The sequence below is a fragment of the Micrasema longulum genome, unplaced genomic scaffold (assembly GCF_059751315.1).
Source record: "Micrasema longulum isolate JH-2025_06_02 unplaced genomic scaffold, ASM5975131v1 h1tg000835l, whole genome shotgun sequence".
In the NCBI taxonomy this organism is placed as follows: Eukaryota; Metazoa; Arthropoda; class Insecta; order Trichoptera; family Brachycentridae; genus Micrasema; species Micrasema longulum.
The window spans coordinates 58,269-74,175 of record NW_028278027.1 but is presented as its reverse complement, the minus strand read 5'-3'; the positions used below and the strand labels follow the sequence as shown (position 1 = coordinate 74,175).

Sequence of the window (15,907 nt, the reverse complement as noted above, 5' to 3'; positions counted from 1 at the left end):
TTAATTTATTTTATGAACTGATTATCACTAATAATTTTTTAATATTATTGTATTTTTGGTAATTATAATTTACTAGAATAATTTACTATGTATTGAGTAAAATGTGATAAAAGGAATACTTCAAAGTATGCCTGATTTAGTTATATGAATAAATAAGTTCTAAATCAAACATGTTTTTTTTCACTAAAAATAACCAATATTTTCCTCTAAACAAAATGGAAGAAAGTCCATATTTTAATATATACATATTTATATGTAGCTTATGCTTACAGTTCGACATTATTTGTGTTTATTAATATGTATTGGTTTTTTACTTTTAGTCCACTATAATGCGTAACATAAATATTCTTACAGCACATATGTTTCAATAAATATAAATCTCATACGCGCTTGGAGACCTCAAATGCCAGAGCGTAGATATCAGGTGACAATTTTGATACCCGTTGAGTATCAAAGCTGAGATCTGGGCGTCAAAATCTTCGAAGTGGAATTCACCTTACTATCCTTGTTTTTGTGGACTTAAGGGCCTAAAACAAATTTTTCATACTACTTTTTGAATTAATACCAGTCCTCAAACAATGTCGTTGGCGTCATAACGGTGCCAATGGATCGCGATTTTAACGTTTTAGTGTTTGTGAAATAAAGGAGATTTTTTCAGAAAGATAGCGATAAATGGTTAGTATTTGTTCATTATTGATTGTATTTAGGGTCAGATTCAAGTAATTAAATCACCACCATTGGTCAGTATTTAGTTTTATCGACAGTTCACAGAATAAATTCAACGTGGGATTTTTGTAAAAAGTATTTAACAGTTAATACATTGTTTATGTCAGTTTATAGCGAATGTTAGATAAATATATACAGGTGACTGAAACTGAACCCGCCATAGCAAATTTGCACACAGAGGAGATCATTTGCTAATTATTGGATCTTACTTTCCCTAGCTAAAGTTTTATAGTTTGGGAGATACATATGTCAATTTTTTACTTTATTGTTATTTTTCCAAAATTTGAGCATTCAGAATATTTTTTTACAGAAGAAGTTGAACAAAAGTTTTTTCATTATTTCAGTATTTTTTAAATTATTTGTTGGTAGTCGTAAACATTTGTGATTAAAATACGTCGGAACTTCTCTCAAACTAGGGTTAAAAAATAAGATATTGCGTTTAACAAATAAAAACTTTAAAAAACGTTACGATCAAATTTAACCTGAAATAATTATTTTTTTACGGTGTTTCAATAATTTATTCTACTCTTAAGTTAGTTCTCTAGTTAGTCACCTTTTTTTTTAAAGTGTAATATCTTATTTTTTAACCCTAGTTTGAGGAAAGTTCTGACGTATTTTGATCACAAATGTTTTTGACTACGAACAAATAATAAAAAAAATACTAAAATAATGAAAATAAAAAAAGTTCTGAATGCTTGAAGGTCAAATTTTCGAAAAATCTGAATTAAGTATAAAAATTTACATATCTCCCAAACTATAAAACTTTAGTTAAGGAAAGGTGCAATAATTAGCAAATGACCTCCTCTATATGTGAATTTGCTATGGCGGGTTTAGTTCCAGTCACCTGTATAATACATAATAATATGTAGAACAAAAATCAGGATTTTTAGAAACAAATTAGTACAAAGAGCAGGCAGATTGGTTGAAAGGTGCCCATTTTATCCAGTATTTGTATTAATACCGTGCCAATACTGGATAAAATTGCGTGTTTAATAACATAAACATACGTGATTGTAAAAATTACAATCGAAAGAAAAGGCTCAAAAATCGTGCACGCAAGCAAAATACAAAGCAGTTAGTGTACATTTTGTGTCCCGCTAGTTTGGCATTCAAGGGGTTAAAACAAATAAAGTACATAAGATGACTTAAAGTTCAGTTGACAAATGAAAATAAATAAAACAAAATTTGATGGAAGTATAAAATATAATTAAAAAATTACAATTATTATTTTATCCTTAAACAATTATAAGATAATACACAACACATTTATTAATGTTTATACATAGTGGGCTGTTATACTACGATTTATAACAGTATACAAATAAGTTATACATTTGGACAGCGTTCAAATTCTAAAATATTCATATTTACACTGCTTGCAGTAAAAATCTCACCTTTTATAGACACCAATTCTCCACAGCAGAATGGCAAAAGAGAAAGTCTTCTTACATAATTAAAAAATCAATCACTTTTGCAAACGATAGAACGGGTAAAGATTTAATAATTGAAACCCCATTTTACCACCATACCACTTTACAGAAGACAAAGAGAAATGGGATGCTAAAAACAAGCCCTTACATGACATTCTACTAGAACCCCACCCCAGCAAGATAAACAATATGGTTGGTAAATCTCAGTTGAGATACATCTTTATAATTATTACCACTCATAATAAACAAATAAAATTACCTACGTCTGAATATAAGACCATAATTTAATAATATGCAATGTAAATTAATGTGAATCTTCTTCACACATCCATACGGCAAAAAGCTTATCATAATGAAAAAGTCCTTTTCACCTTTAACACAATAGTTAATGTTTGCTTGATTAGTCAAGCTTAGTTAAGCAGAAATTCAGGTGGAAAGAATCTTTACAAGATGATATATCTTATTGGTCTAATAATAAGGTATATTCGAGATCAAAATTATTTTTTTTAGATTTCGGGTTCTTTTTAATTCTAACGTTGACAAAATAAATTGAGGCTTAGTTTATTTTCCAAACAAAATCCATAAATTATTGTTTAAAATATTACTGAATGTATTATTTTTTTAATAGATCAAACATTACTAGGGTAAAATTATAATTTTTTAAAAAAAGTTTAAGACAGTTTTAAATATTTCATCAATCATCATATCACATTATATCAATTCGTTACAGTGTTACAGAAGTGTGCAGGACAAATTCTCGTAAACACAAAATTAAATTGAAACAAACCTGCCATTTTTTTTTTAATTCGCGATTCTGGGGATACAAAATTATTATGATTTAATGAAACTGATACAAGCTTTTCTTTAATTTCTTTTCTTGGATATAAAATTGATATAATTATAATCAATCATTTAAAATTTCATTCAGACACAAATAACCAGAAAACCATCTCCAACACTTCAAAACTAATTTTAATTTCATATTGCATTTTTTTAATGCAGCTATTTTGTGCAGCGACTCTTTCGATTTGTTACATATCCAATACACCAATTGGATATGGATCAGAAATACAATGGCAATACATGTGAATTTTACAATTAGTCTTAAGTATAAAATGTAAGTGATTACACTCCTTGGATCTGACCGTGAGCGGAATCCCCTAGATGAAGCCTACAGAACGTGCAATAGGAAGCATTGATAGTGTAACGCATTTTCTTTAATAATATTTAAGTTCAACACAGAAGTCTAAATGTGATTTTTAAGGCTAAGTGGTTAGTATTAAAATAATTTACATGTTTGTCGCATTATTCATTATAATCATTTGTACCTTTAAAACAAACCATAATGTTGAAGAAAATAAAATCTTGAGAAAATACAATAACTCTCACTTCAGAATCACAACGCACACGTACATTTATTTAAATAATTGGAAAAATATCTACTTAAAATTAAGTTAAATTTTCATCAATGATTTAGATTTAATTGCATACTGCACAGTTACTTAAGTTAATTGGAAAGTTCACTTATTGCGACCATCAAGGATTTGTCACGGGTTCTTTTTTGCTATCTTCCGCACTGCTCACTTTCATCTCATCTTTTGGTTCTTCGGCTAAAAACAAAACCACATAGATATTATTTCTCAAATCTCTAGAACTAATCGGAAGTGGCGAAAAAACTACATAAGGAGAGAAAGTGTTATTAGTATTTACAATAAAAACCCACTGTTTACATTTTTCAAGGGAGCAACAAAAAAGGTGTAAAACTGGGGAAAACGCTAAAGTGAAGAAACGAAAAATGTATGGAAAAAATGGAATTAGATAAAAACAAAATTAATTTACAGATTATAGATAGTGTGAACATACTGCCCGAAAAATTGTAAAAATCAACATAATTGGTGATTTTCAATGCTTTCATTAAAAATATTTAGTATTTTTCAATCATAAAAATATTTTTTTATCAATATTATAATGTGTTTTTTGCTACAGAATTTGAAAAAAAATGTTTTAATAATTTTATGTACTTAAATTTAACATCACGAAAATAAACATTTGAATTTGCATAAAATACATACTGTAATTTTTCCTCTAAATGTTGGGAAATTTCATTTATATGGCATCACTTTTTATACTATGATGGCACCACAGAATTTCAACTGCCATTTACACTGTGGCAAAACTGTTTTTACATGTTTATAACTTCAAATATTATTTCTATCGCCACATTTTTAAACTTTCTGCGTCATAATTTACTGGAGTAAAGACTTTGTTCTACCTAAACATGTGTCAACTGCCTATCGCAATTAAGTGAAATGTCAATACGGCATTTTTGTTAAAAAAATGTATAGGGATATAATGAAAAACTAACCTCGAAGGACATTGAACGCCACTAAGATTGTATTTGCTTGAAATATATTAAAGTGCAATGCAAAATGGCCTTTAAGAAAATAAGACACTTACAAAAAAGTTCGATTCCACTGCACACCTACTTCAAATTTAGTTTGAGACAGTGATTTACGCTTCATTTGGGGCATAGGCAACGGCGCACGGCTCGGAGTTTTTTGATACATTAAATGAGTTTGGAAATTTTTTCGATGTAAAACCGGGGTGAAATATGAAAAACATAAACGTTAATTGGGAGAATAACTTTTTTTCCTGCATGATCCGAGAAAACAGGCATAAAGTCCACAAATTCTCAATACAGAAGACAAGGCATTTATAGAAAGTATAGCCATATAGTAAAGTTGGCAACAAACACAAATTAACCATAATGACCAACCATTTGAATAAGAATGTATGGAAAAAGAATGGGACCTGAACATTTTGACGTAAAAAGGGGGGAAATGTAAAACCGAGGTGCATAAAAATTAGGTTTTACTGTATTTGCAATGGTTGATATGTACATACTTTTGATTTCTTCCTTTGTGCTGTTAATGGGTGGATTAGCATCCTGTTTGTCGAGTCGCGGCCTTTTACGCGGGGCTCCAGTGCCCTTAAAGGAGCGGTTGTCCCTACGCCCTCCTCCGGCCCCACCACCTCCCGCCCCTCCCTCGTCCTCGGAGTCACTGAGCTCATTGTCGGGAGCTATTCTTTTGTCCTGATAAATCAACAAAATATTAGTTTAAACTATACATTTTTAAAAAGGCAGCCCTCAACATTTCTACGTAATTGGTTCCTAGAAACGTATGAGCATTTTAAAGTACCCATAGCTATGTAAAAAAAATTAAAAATAATCGAAAGAATGGAATTAAATTAAAATAAATCATGTGATTAAAATTAGGAACACTATCATTTATAAGCTGATTCAAAAATTAAAGTATTTTTTTTAATAAAAAAAAAAAACAAACCTTATCACTTTGTGGTAACCTATCGTCCTTGTCTATTTTGTCTTCATCTTCTGATTCGTCATTCACTGCATCTTCCGGTATAGCTTGTACCTAAAAAAACATTGGTTACTTGAAAATATTCCTAAAAGATCTGGGATTATGAAAGTATTTTTTAATAAAATGTCTGTAACAGGCGAACGGAGCATGACGATAAAGGCATTTTTCGGAGTTTTTACCCAAGCTCCTGCATTTATTTTTTATGGGATTTTAAAAAATTCAATTTGAGATTTTAATTACTGTATCACCTTACCTTTCATCACCTTTTATATATTTAACTAACTATTTGTATACAATTAACAGTTCAATCATCAGTTTTATTGCTTCTGTTTAAGCAAAGTGACAAACCTTTGAATGAACTTTATATTTCTCTAACTCTGCAAACACTTTTTTTACGAAAGGGGCAAATTCCAAAGAATTATTTTCTTTAAAAAAATTCATATACATTTTTGAACAACTTAAAAGACTAAGATAAACGAACATGTGGTGAAATGGCAGAGAAGTCGATTAAAATAAATATAATCTAGAAATACAAATATGATTACCTGAACCCCGGGTGCGTGTGGCAACATGCGTAGATTCTCAAACAATCTATTCTTGATCTTTTCCAAATACTCGGAAGTATTCTGATTGGCCATGTTACTAGGGCTGATGTGCAGTTTGAAATCCGGTCCAAAGTACTCAAAATAGTCATTGTAGGGGAGCTCATTGGCAATCTCACATCCCAGGGCCACAGAAGTTTCATATGTCCAGCATCGTGAGACGTTCCGGATGGTGTATCCACCACCACCCACTAATAGGAACGGAAGACCAAACTTCTTCACCAGTTCGACACATCGGCCGTGCCCACGAACCGTGAGATTGAAGCAACCGAGACGATCGCCTGAGAAAACAAAAACATATTTTTAGTTAATATTATTGGGTTGGAATAAGCGTGCAATGCTGCAATATATTCTCCATACATACTGCAGTACTGGAACCAGATTGTAGTTCCGTGGATTTACATGATCTTCATCGAAACCAGAACATTTATCACAAAATTTATCTAAAATAACACTGTAACACCATGTTCATTTTTTCAACTACATTTTTATTGATAAAACAACACATTGTCAGTGATACTGCAATACCGTTTAACTATTAAAATTATTGGTTTACAGGTGAACCTAAAAAATGTTCTGTTAATATATAATATTATTCAACAATGTTTGAGTATGTCCAAATGCTTGCAGACTGGCTGGATTTTCTCCCTAGGGAGTTGTTCACATTTAATTTTTTTTCAACAGAGGGAAAACGTTTTTGAGAAGGGATATGGAAGTCTAGGCATTTACAGGGCTTATGACCTGTCATTGGCTGGTTTAAGTGGCCACTTTACACACTGTGTAACATTCACCATTCTGCCCATGTTTGAACATCCACATTTCCTCAACTCCATCATAAAGGTCTCAGCTCCTTTACTTCACAAAAGTCAACAGATGGAAGAGTTGAGGAAATGTGGATGTTCAAACATCGGCAGAATGGTGAATGTTGCACAATGTGTAAAGTGGCCACTTAAACCAGCCAATGACAGGTCATAAGCCCTGTAAATGCCTAGACTTCCATATTCCCTTCTCAAAAACGTTTTCCCTCTCTGTTGAAATAAATTTAAATACAATATTATTTATATTAATCAAAAATATTGATTGTTCTTTTTTAAAGATATTTTTGATTTCTCCCTAAGATTAAACAATTTTATTTCCATAAATTACACTTAATTTTTTTTTCAAAATAAAATTATGTAATTTTCCAAATCCATCATCAAAAGGTACATTGTCTTATAAATCTCCTCAATCATTTTTGCAATGTTACTTGACAGATATTGCCGGCGCAAAGACGATTATAATAATTAACATTATCACTTTTTTTTCTATGGCATTTAAATATTTATATTGTTGTTTTAAAACATCGCAATTTAACGATACTAAAACTTTATTGTTTCTAAACGTTTGTCAACTACGTATCATGATTTGTACAAGTCAATATGACGTTTTTGTTCAAATGAAAACGAAGACTAACTCTAAAGGAAGACACTTAAACAAAAAGGTCAATTACACTGCACCTGCTTTGAATTTAGGTTAAGACAATAATTTATCCTTTATTAGTTGTTTGCCTGTTTTTATTCTTCATTCGCGTGGCACACGCGGTGGCGCGCGAACCGCGGCATCATTTTTACGACATAATTTTGGCTTTTATGACACATCAAATGAATTCTGAAAATTTTTAAGCGTAAAACCGGGGTAACGAAAAATGTAATTTCGTTACGTTAATTGGGGGTAATATTTGTATGAGAATGTATGAAGAAAAATGGGTCCTGAACATTTCGGTGTAAAAAGCGGGAAAAAGTAAAATCGGGGAATGTAAAAACAAGGTTTTACTGTAATTGGATGAATTCTGAAAAGGTAAGTTTTATTATTTTTTTAATTACCTGTCAATGAGTCAGCACCGCATTGCAACACAACAGCGGAAGGTTGGAATGTCTCCATGACCTTGGAAATAATAGGCACAAATATAGATTCGTACGATTCATCATCCATTCCATCTCTCAGTGGTATGTTAACGGCATAATACTTTCCCTTGCCGGCACCGATGTCCCTCAAGTCACCTAAAACGTAAACGAGTTTACTAAAATTTCACAGATTCATACAACAAACTAAAGGAAAATAATATATACATTTATCATATTGATTTATGCCCATGATAATTATTTAGTTATAAGTGCTGCTCTTTTAGAATTATATTGTAAAGAATTACATGACTTATTTGGTCGGATAACATTTGTATTACTAGGGTTAAAAAAGAAGGTAACCTGTTCCAGGGAAATATTCTCCATATTTATGGAAGGACACCGTCATGACCCGATCTGTAGTGTAGAAGGCTTCCTCTACCCCATCCCCGTGGTGGACATCAATATCGATATAGAGAACACGCTGGTGGTACTTAAGCAATTCTAGAATACCCAGCACTATGTCATTGACGTAGCAGAAGCCAGACGCCTCTGACTTCTTGGCGTGATGAAGACCACCCCCCCAATTTATGCAGATCTCGGAAGCCTGCGAAATTAAGCAATTAATGAATGAAAATAAATATACATCATATCCCTATGTGCAACTGATGGTGCATAGGACACTGCAGATATTTAAATATCGATAATAATATGTACAACAGCTTGAGAAAATTAAAAATCGTCTCCCTCAACGTACAACTCGGCTGCAACATTGTTTCATGTTGGCATTTTAAGCACAAATAACAATAAGAATGCATCTTTTCCAAGAATCCGAAATTATTATAAGAATTTTTTTATTTTTTATTAGACATATTATATCTTCTCACTCTAAACAACAAAGAAATTGCTAAAACTTTAATTGCAAATAATAATTATAATTTAATCTAACTCATGGCGCTGCATAATGCTGCATCATGCTGACTCAGAGCGCTGATAATACGATTTATAAAAATAATAAAATTTTGGCTTAGTTTAATATTTCATTAACAAATAAAAAAAAGACACTGAACTTCCTCATTATAAAATTAATGTTTGCTACAGAGAGATTTGCCACTCTACTATTTATAGTGGCGTTTGAAACTTATTATGTGTATTTTAGAAGATTCGTCACTAACATAATTTGAGCTCGAATTAATAAACCATTGATGTCCCACAAGATTTACTAAAAATATTATTTAGTGACCTTTCAAATGTCAATGGTTCGTTTTTTCTCGCTTTTTCGATACCCTAGCACACTTCTTTCCATGCTTCTTTGACATATCAGTAGTTTCTGAAGGGGTTTCTTAGTAATCGCCCATGTTTAGCATGATAGGCATGATGCACATGTTGAAGACTTTTATCTTCGAAAGAAAAGGGGAAGAAATATGAATGTGTAAACATGGGCAGAATGGTGAATATTGCATAATGTGTAAGGCGATTTAATTTAATTACATTAATTAAATTAATCAATTTAATTCATTCATTCATTAATTTAATTTAAATGCAACTCAATTTTATTATATTTCAAAAATTGTCCATTAAAACATATTTACTGACCTGCTTATTCAATTTCACTGCAGCAGCTACTGAACCTCCTGCAGACAGTTGGCAGAACTCATACAGACCATCAAACACAGGACAATCCTCTCCAACATTGACTGGAAAAACCAAACAAAAATGTTATATGCATTCTACATTTGAAAACAAAATCAATAACTTGTTAAAAGTACTATGGAAAAATACAAATTAAAAATGAAACCCATACATCAAAATAGATAAATTATTTTGTGCAAGCTTAAATTCATAAGGATAATTTATTAATTTATAAAAAATAAAAGCCGAGTAGTAAGTTAGTCGTGTTGATAAAAAGTAAACAATAAACTATTAAATAAATAAAGCACCGTTTTCACATATTATAGCATTGATCACAGGATGAAAGTGACTACCAAAGTCCGAGAGGTCTGCCTGGTAACCGAAAACATGTTAGCCACATCTACAGGCAGAATGGTGCATGTAACACAGTGTACAAAGTGATCGCTAAACCCAGCTAATGACAGATCATAAGCTCTAAAATAATGACTCATATTTTCTCAACGGCTTCATCTCTGTTGAAACATATTTAATAGTATGGGGAAAATCCAGATTTTTTCTATAAATATTTCATCATCATTCCCTTTCCGCACCTAATGGTGCATAGGGTACTGCATTGGTACACCAATCGCAGCGAATCTTGATCATTTTTGTTACATGAAGGTAAGATGATCAGTCTTACGCTTCAGGTACCAGTCCAGGGACTATGAAATATTCTGGTGTGAAAACACCCTTTTAAAAAAATAGAAAATATTTGGACATACTCAAAATGGTGCATAGGTCACCGCAGTGGTACACCATTCCAGTGTATTTTGTTCATGAAGGAATGTTGAGGTGTTTCAGGTGAATGAAACCTTTTTCAACTAATGTTTCATGTCAACCTTATTAAGAATTGAACGGAGACCTCGAAGCACAGTAGTCAAAATCATTAGACTACGGAGTGAACCTCCATTAAGATATCTTAAAAAAAGTATACATTTAGTAGTTTGAGAGTTTAAAAAAACTGATAAAACTTACATCTCTGCATCTGCTTGTTGTATTCAGACATATTGTCAGGTCGGATAGACCTTAAAAATCTGATGTAATCATCAGAATGGAATTTCGTCATCTCATCTGCTGTTGCTTTATGGGGACGCTGAAAATGACATATTTATAAGTACAACGAATGAAAAGTGATGTATGAAAGGGTAAAAACACCACTGCGTAGAAATGAACATACATAAATTTCCATCTTTCGGTATAGTCCATAGTTGAGAAGAAGGTTGTGGGTCATGCGTATGCGGTGTGGCTTCATGGGGTGCCCTTGACCATAATAATAGTTACCAATGTCACCTATTATGAAAAAGAAGAAAAACATTAAAATACATTCAGTTCAATTAAACTTTCATAAAATATTCAACATCAGATATACAACAAATTTTAAAAGAAAACATTAACAAGCATTGGGTATTTTTCACATGGTAAAAGCATTTATTTATTTATTTGGGTAATATAACAATGTTTTAGAGGGCAGCATTGCTTATTTTAAAGAACCGATTTATACTCCGACCATTCAAAATTCTGGAATTATGAGGACGGATTTAATGTAACTCTATACCTTACTACCATCACACCATTTTTCCGTAGGGGTAGGGAGAGAGAATGGACCGCCACACACATCTATCCTGGCACACATTCCTAACTTCTTCCTTATTCGTACACGCCTTTGGTTCTGTCTGCTTTTGACATGACCAGACTTAAGATTTATTGGTTTATCTGATCATGCCACGTCTTCCTTGGTCATCCTCGTCTCACGTTACCATTCATTTTCGCCATAATACTTATTTTACCATTCGTTTGTCGTCCATTCGTTCTACGTGACCAAACCATCTCAGAGACCCTTTCTTAATCTTATAAATTATACTTGACTCAGATTTACACTCTTGCCTGATTTCATCACACATAACCCTGTCATACATTGATTTCCCACACATACGTCGAAGAGATCGCATTTCAAGCGCGTTCACTTGGCTTTCATCCTTCCTCAGCCAGCTCCATGTTTCACTTTCGTAAGTGTTGGGACTAAAACTTCATTGTGCACTGCCAGTTTAGCTTCGATTGGCATACTTTTATTAGCAATTACTGTGCTTAGTGCTCCGTTCATTTTGTTGCCCGCATTCACTCTCCTTTCAACATCTTTTTCTACTCTTCCATCTCTTGAAAACATGCTTCCCAGATACACAAATTCTTCTACTTGTTCAAGACATTCGTTGTTTACATTTATTATGCAGTCAGTACTTACTTTCGTTCATCACCAATTCGCTCTCCAGGCATACATACATTCTAGAGACTATTTTTTGCAAATCCTCAATTGCTGCTTGCTAACAGAACTTCATCATCAGCATACAAGCAGCTTACTGAAAACTTATCCATTTTTGCTCCAATACCCATACATTATATTTCTTTCATACAGTCCATGTATAGATTATACAACCTTAGTTTGTATAAATAATCAATAGGACATTCCGTCCACCCTGCATTTACAAAAAATGCACTAAGAAAACTTCAATATTTGCCTCACACATGCAGTGCTAAGCATACTGAGGGATTTCCTTTTAATCCTAGCCTATTTTGCATAGAATATATGAAAAATCCCAGCAATTAAGAAAAAAGGTGTTTAGTATTTTGTATTGATTGATAATACCCGTTAATAAACCATTCACAATGGAATCCTGATGCCAGCCCTCACATATGGAAGTGAATTGGAAAAGCAAAGATGAATGCTGTCAAAATGCTATCTCTCGGGCGAATGCGAGGTAAAACCATGTACGATATGTGCGCAAATGTCAAAATCCTTGCATTATGTAAGGCTGAGATGAGCATTATAGACAAAATCAAAAAAGGAGTTCTGCGTTGGTTCGAACATGTGGATCCAATGGATGGCGAAAGAACGACTAAAAATATTTACTATGCGAATGTCGATGGATGCAGAAATCGAATAAGACCAAAAAAACAGAGCATGACTAAATCCAACAAATACTTAAAAGTAGACATGTCAAAGGTCGGAATAATCACCATCGTACATGCATGAGAAGATGTGTGAAAGTAGAGAAAGCTAGGTCTGTAAGCAAATATAGTGATTTGGCATTCTATTCTCTCTGCCTACCCTTACAGAAACAGCATGGTGATTTGTGTTTTATTCATTTGACCTATTAACTTTTTGTGAATTATTATCATTACCTCGTTGGTCTAGGGTTGCAAACACAGTAATTCCAACCAAAAACTCTGGGTTTGGAAATTGATCTCAGGGTTCAGAATTTACAAACAAAATCACCAGGTCAGAGGACAAATTTTGTCACTCGTGGTTAGAGAATATAATACAATATTTTCAACATTAAAAAAATAAAGGTTAGTGCAAGCTATTGCAACACTACCTCTGAATTAACTAATTTTAATAATTATTTTTATGTTAATAGTTTTTATCTCCCTCGCTCATATGTTAGGTGACAAAATTGGGTAAAAAGACGAGGGATGACGAGATCTACGTAATGATTTCTAACTAAAGAATGGAATGTATCTGGGAGACAATTTATATGAGAATATATATGCACTCTCCCAATCAGCAATACATTTTCCCAATCATGGAATCTATTTGAACGGGTGACAGGAGTAGAATGGGCTTAAATTTAGATAAATATGTCTGAACTCTTAATTGATTTCAATGTGGATTATAAAAATTGAAATACATATTTCAAAGCCCCACAACAAAAGTTAATCATCAAAGTCTTTGTGTGATTAGCATGAATAAAATGTTTTTTTTTATCAAACTAGGAATCTTCCACAAAAAAAAAACCAGATCAGCAGACACAATGTTGACAATGCTAGATATCGGGCCTATGGGATTTTTCATATACACTACATATTTATTAACTTTTTCCCTGGGTTTATTAGATGCAAATTAAATCAAAATTACTTCAATGCTAGAGTAAACCAAAAATTTCAGTCTGGTAACGTATTCTTTAAATACGGATGGTTAACTGATAAACTAGTTATGAATTTTCACAATATCAATTTAATAAATCAAAGTGAAATACACATTTTTGTTTAATTTATCTATATTATAAGTAATAATAAATTAAGATATTTTACATGTAGAAAACAGTTTGTGCTAAAAAAAATGCATGGGCGTAATATTAGCGATAATTTGCTATGGAATCTTAATTAAAAACTTTAATATTTCATGATTACCGATACTTAATAATAAAAAATAAAAATCAAATGAATGTTAGACAATGTTATTTCAGAGATATAATATAAGTATGTAGAAGTCTTTACAATATTTTTTAACGGGTTTAAGAGAGATTTTGCTCGCCACAAAAAGCTAAATATTTCAAATTTACTATAAAATTTGGTAGCATATAACATAATGTGCAAACCTGGTATAAATTTAATGAAAAATAGTTTCAGTGTCACTTAAGCATAAAACCATCAATTGACACAGTCGCTTGTGCTTCGTGCGCCTGTACAATTTGCTCCTCGCAGACGAGCGGGAACGAGTGGGCCAATAGAACAACGATAAATGTACAGACGCCGTAGTGAACAAAAGATACTTCGGTTATGCATGCAGATTTTCATTATAATATAAAATGAAGTGATTTTAACTAGAAATTCGAAAACACCGATCAAAAACACATGATCGATCCTAATTTTAACGCCATTTACACACTAAATACAGAACGCACGGTTCCTCCCGGCATTCTTCAGAAAACATTCTAAAAAGCAATTTATAAAAACGAAAGTTTGTTGCACATCAGACAATCAAATGAAACCATACTTACTGTCGTAATAATAGCACACGCGCTTTTTACTATGAGGTAGCATAGACATGATTATCCAACAATAAAATCAGAAATAAAAATAACCGACGCCGCCACCACACAACGCGCCAGAGCTTGCAAAGAATATCCACAAAATTAAACCTCTTCTTCTTCTCAAACATGGAAATAGAAATTATAATAAAAACCCAGAGACAATAAAAGTAAAAGAGTTCTTACCTCAGAAATCTCCTGAAATTGAAAATTATCTATTATTGATGAGCTTACTCAGATTAAAGAACACTTAGTTCTTTAATGCAAACAACAGCAAAAAACAATATTTTATTCAGAATATTAAGTATGAGGGAAAAGATGACTATGGCGTGGCATCTACAGGCGTGGGAAACACATTGCGTTGGAAGGGGGATAAATAAATTCCACCATGCTGGAAAATATTTTAGAACCCTTGATCATAAAATTATCTAATACTGAATCCCCACAGTAAAGTAGATTCCTCCGCATACCCGAAACCGTTTTAAAGGCTGTGATTCTTCCTTGTATTTATTGTTTTTATTATTATGTTTGTATAATTTATATGATACAATTTTTCTGGAAATCTCCTCAAGAGCGCTGTATAATAAATTAATATCCCGGCCCATCTTGCAGCTACAGAGCGCATGGATGGTTGGGATTCTAAATCCTCGTCTCCAATTTTGATATATTACAATTATTATAACATATGGAACTAGATTACAACACGTCTTGCAGCTACAGAGCACATAGACAGTAAGAAATTTGGCTCCCATTTATATTTTATTTGAGAATCAAGTTTAGAGTTTAAATGATATTTAAAAATGTATATTTATCTATAAATATATATATAAATAAGATTTAGACAGCAACAAGTCTTGCAGCTACTGAGTTCTAGATAATTAATATACTTATTATTCAAAGGCCGAGAATGGTTCTTAGTTCTCACATACTCATTTTGTGTATCACTTAAAACTCAATTAAAGTTAAAAGACGTTAGTTGTAAAGTAAAATATGAGACTGTTTGGAAAATCTCCGCCAATTATAGAGCGTGCTACGAGTTAATCCCGGCCAAAACAAAACCATTAAAAATCGGAAAAAATTTAGTGCGATTTTCCTTACTCATAACTTGAATTTTTTGTCTCAACGCTCTTCGCTTATTGTATTTACGATGTTATTATCTTATTTAAATGCCCAATCTTAAATTTTCTGTTATTTCATTTCTGGGTATTTTTTGTTTTGAAACATCCCCATGATTAAATTTCCCATTGTAATACGCGATTATAATTGTTAATATTTTGCGAGTTAAAGGAAGCAAATTATCTGTTACGTAATGTTTTAATCAAGCGGAATTAATAAGAACATTGGTTTTAATTGATTAAGTGGAATTGTAGCTTCCCTGATGATAAAAGAAGGAAAACGGAGTGGATAAAAATA

At 32.2% G+C, this 15,907-nt stretch overlaps 1 protein-coding gene across 1 annotated transcript; it reads right to left on the bottom strand.

The window, feature by feature from the left end:
- Nucleotides 1–1,910: 1,910 nt before the first annotated feature.
- On the bottom strand, nucleotides 1,911–14,601 carry HDAC1 (histone deacetylase 1). The gene is made up of 10 exons (XM_088230966.1): nucleotides 14,465–14,601; nucleotides 10,867–10,979; nucleotides 10,665–10,782; nucleotides 9,615–9,715; nucleotides 8,382–8,625; nucleotides 8,001–8,177; nucleotides 6,082–6,419; nucleotides 5,501–5,590; nucleotides 5,061–5,250; nucleotides 1,911–3,766 (listed from the first exon to the last, which is right to left on the bottom strand). The coding sequence occupies exons 1-10, from the start codon at nucleotides 14,511–14,513 to the stop codon at nucleotides 3,693–3,695; spliced, it is 1,494 nt and encodes a 497-aa protein (XP_088087092.1). The 5' UTR covers nucleotides 14,514–14,601; the 3' UTR covers nucleotides 1,911–3,692.
- Nucleotides 14,602–15,907: the final 1,306 nt, after the last annotated feature.

Bases quoted from the DNA above. Each gene is read 5' to 3' on its own strand.
- HDAC1 (XM_088230966.1), bottom strand. From the start codon at position 14,513: ATGTCTATGCTACCTCATAGTAAAAAGCGCGTGTGCTATTATTACGAC. The intron at 10,980-14,464 runs GTAAGTATGGTT...TTTTCATAATAG, and splicing joins CGTGTGCTATTATTACGACA to GTGACATTGGTAACTATTAT. The intron at 9,716-10,664 runs GTAAGTTTTATC...TGGTTTTTCCAG, and splicing joins CAACAAGCAGATGCAGAGAT to TCAATGTTGGAGAGGATTGT.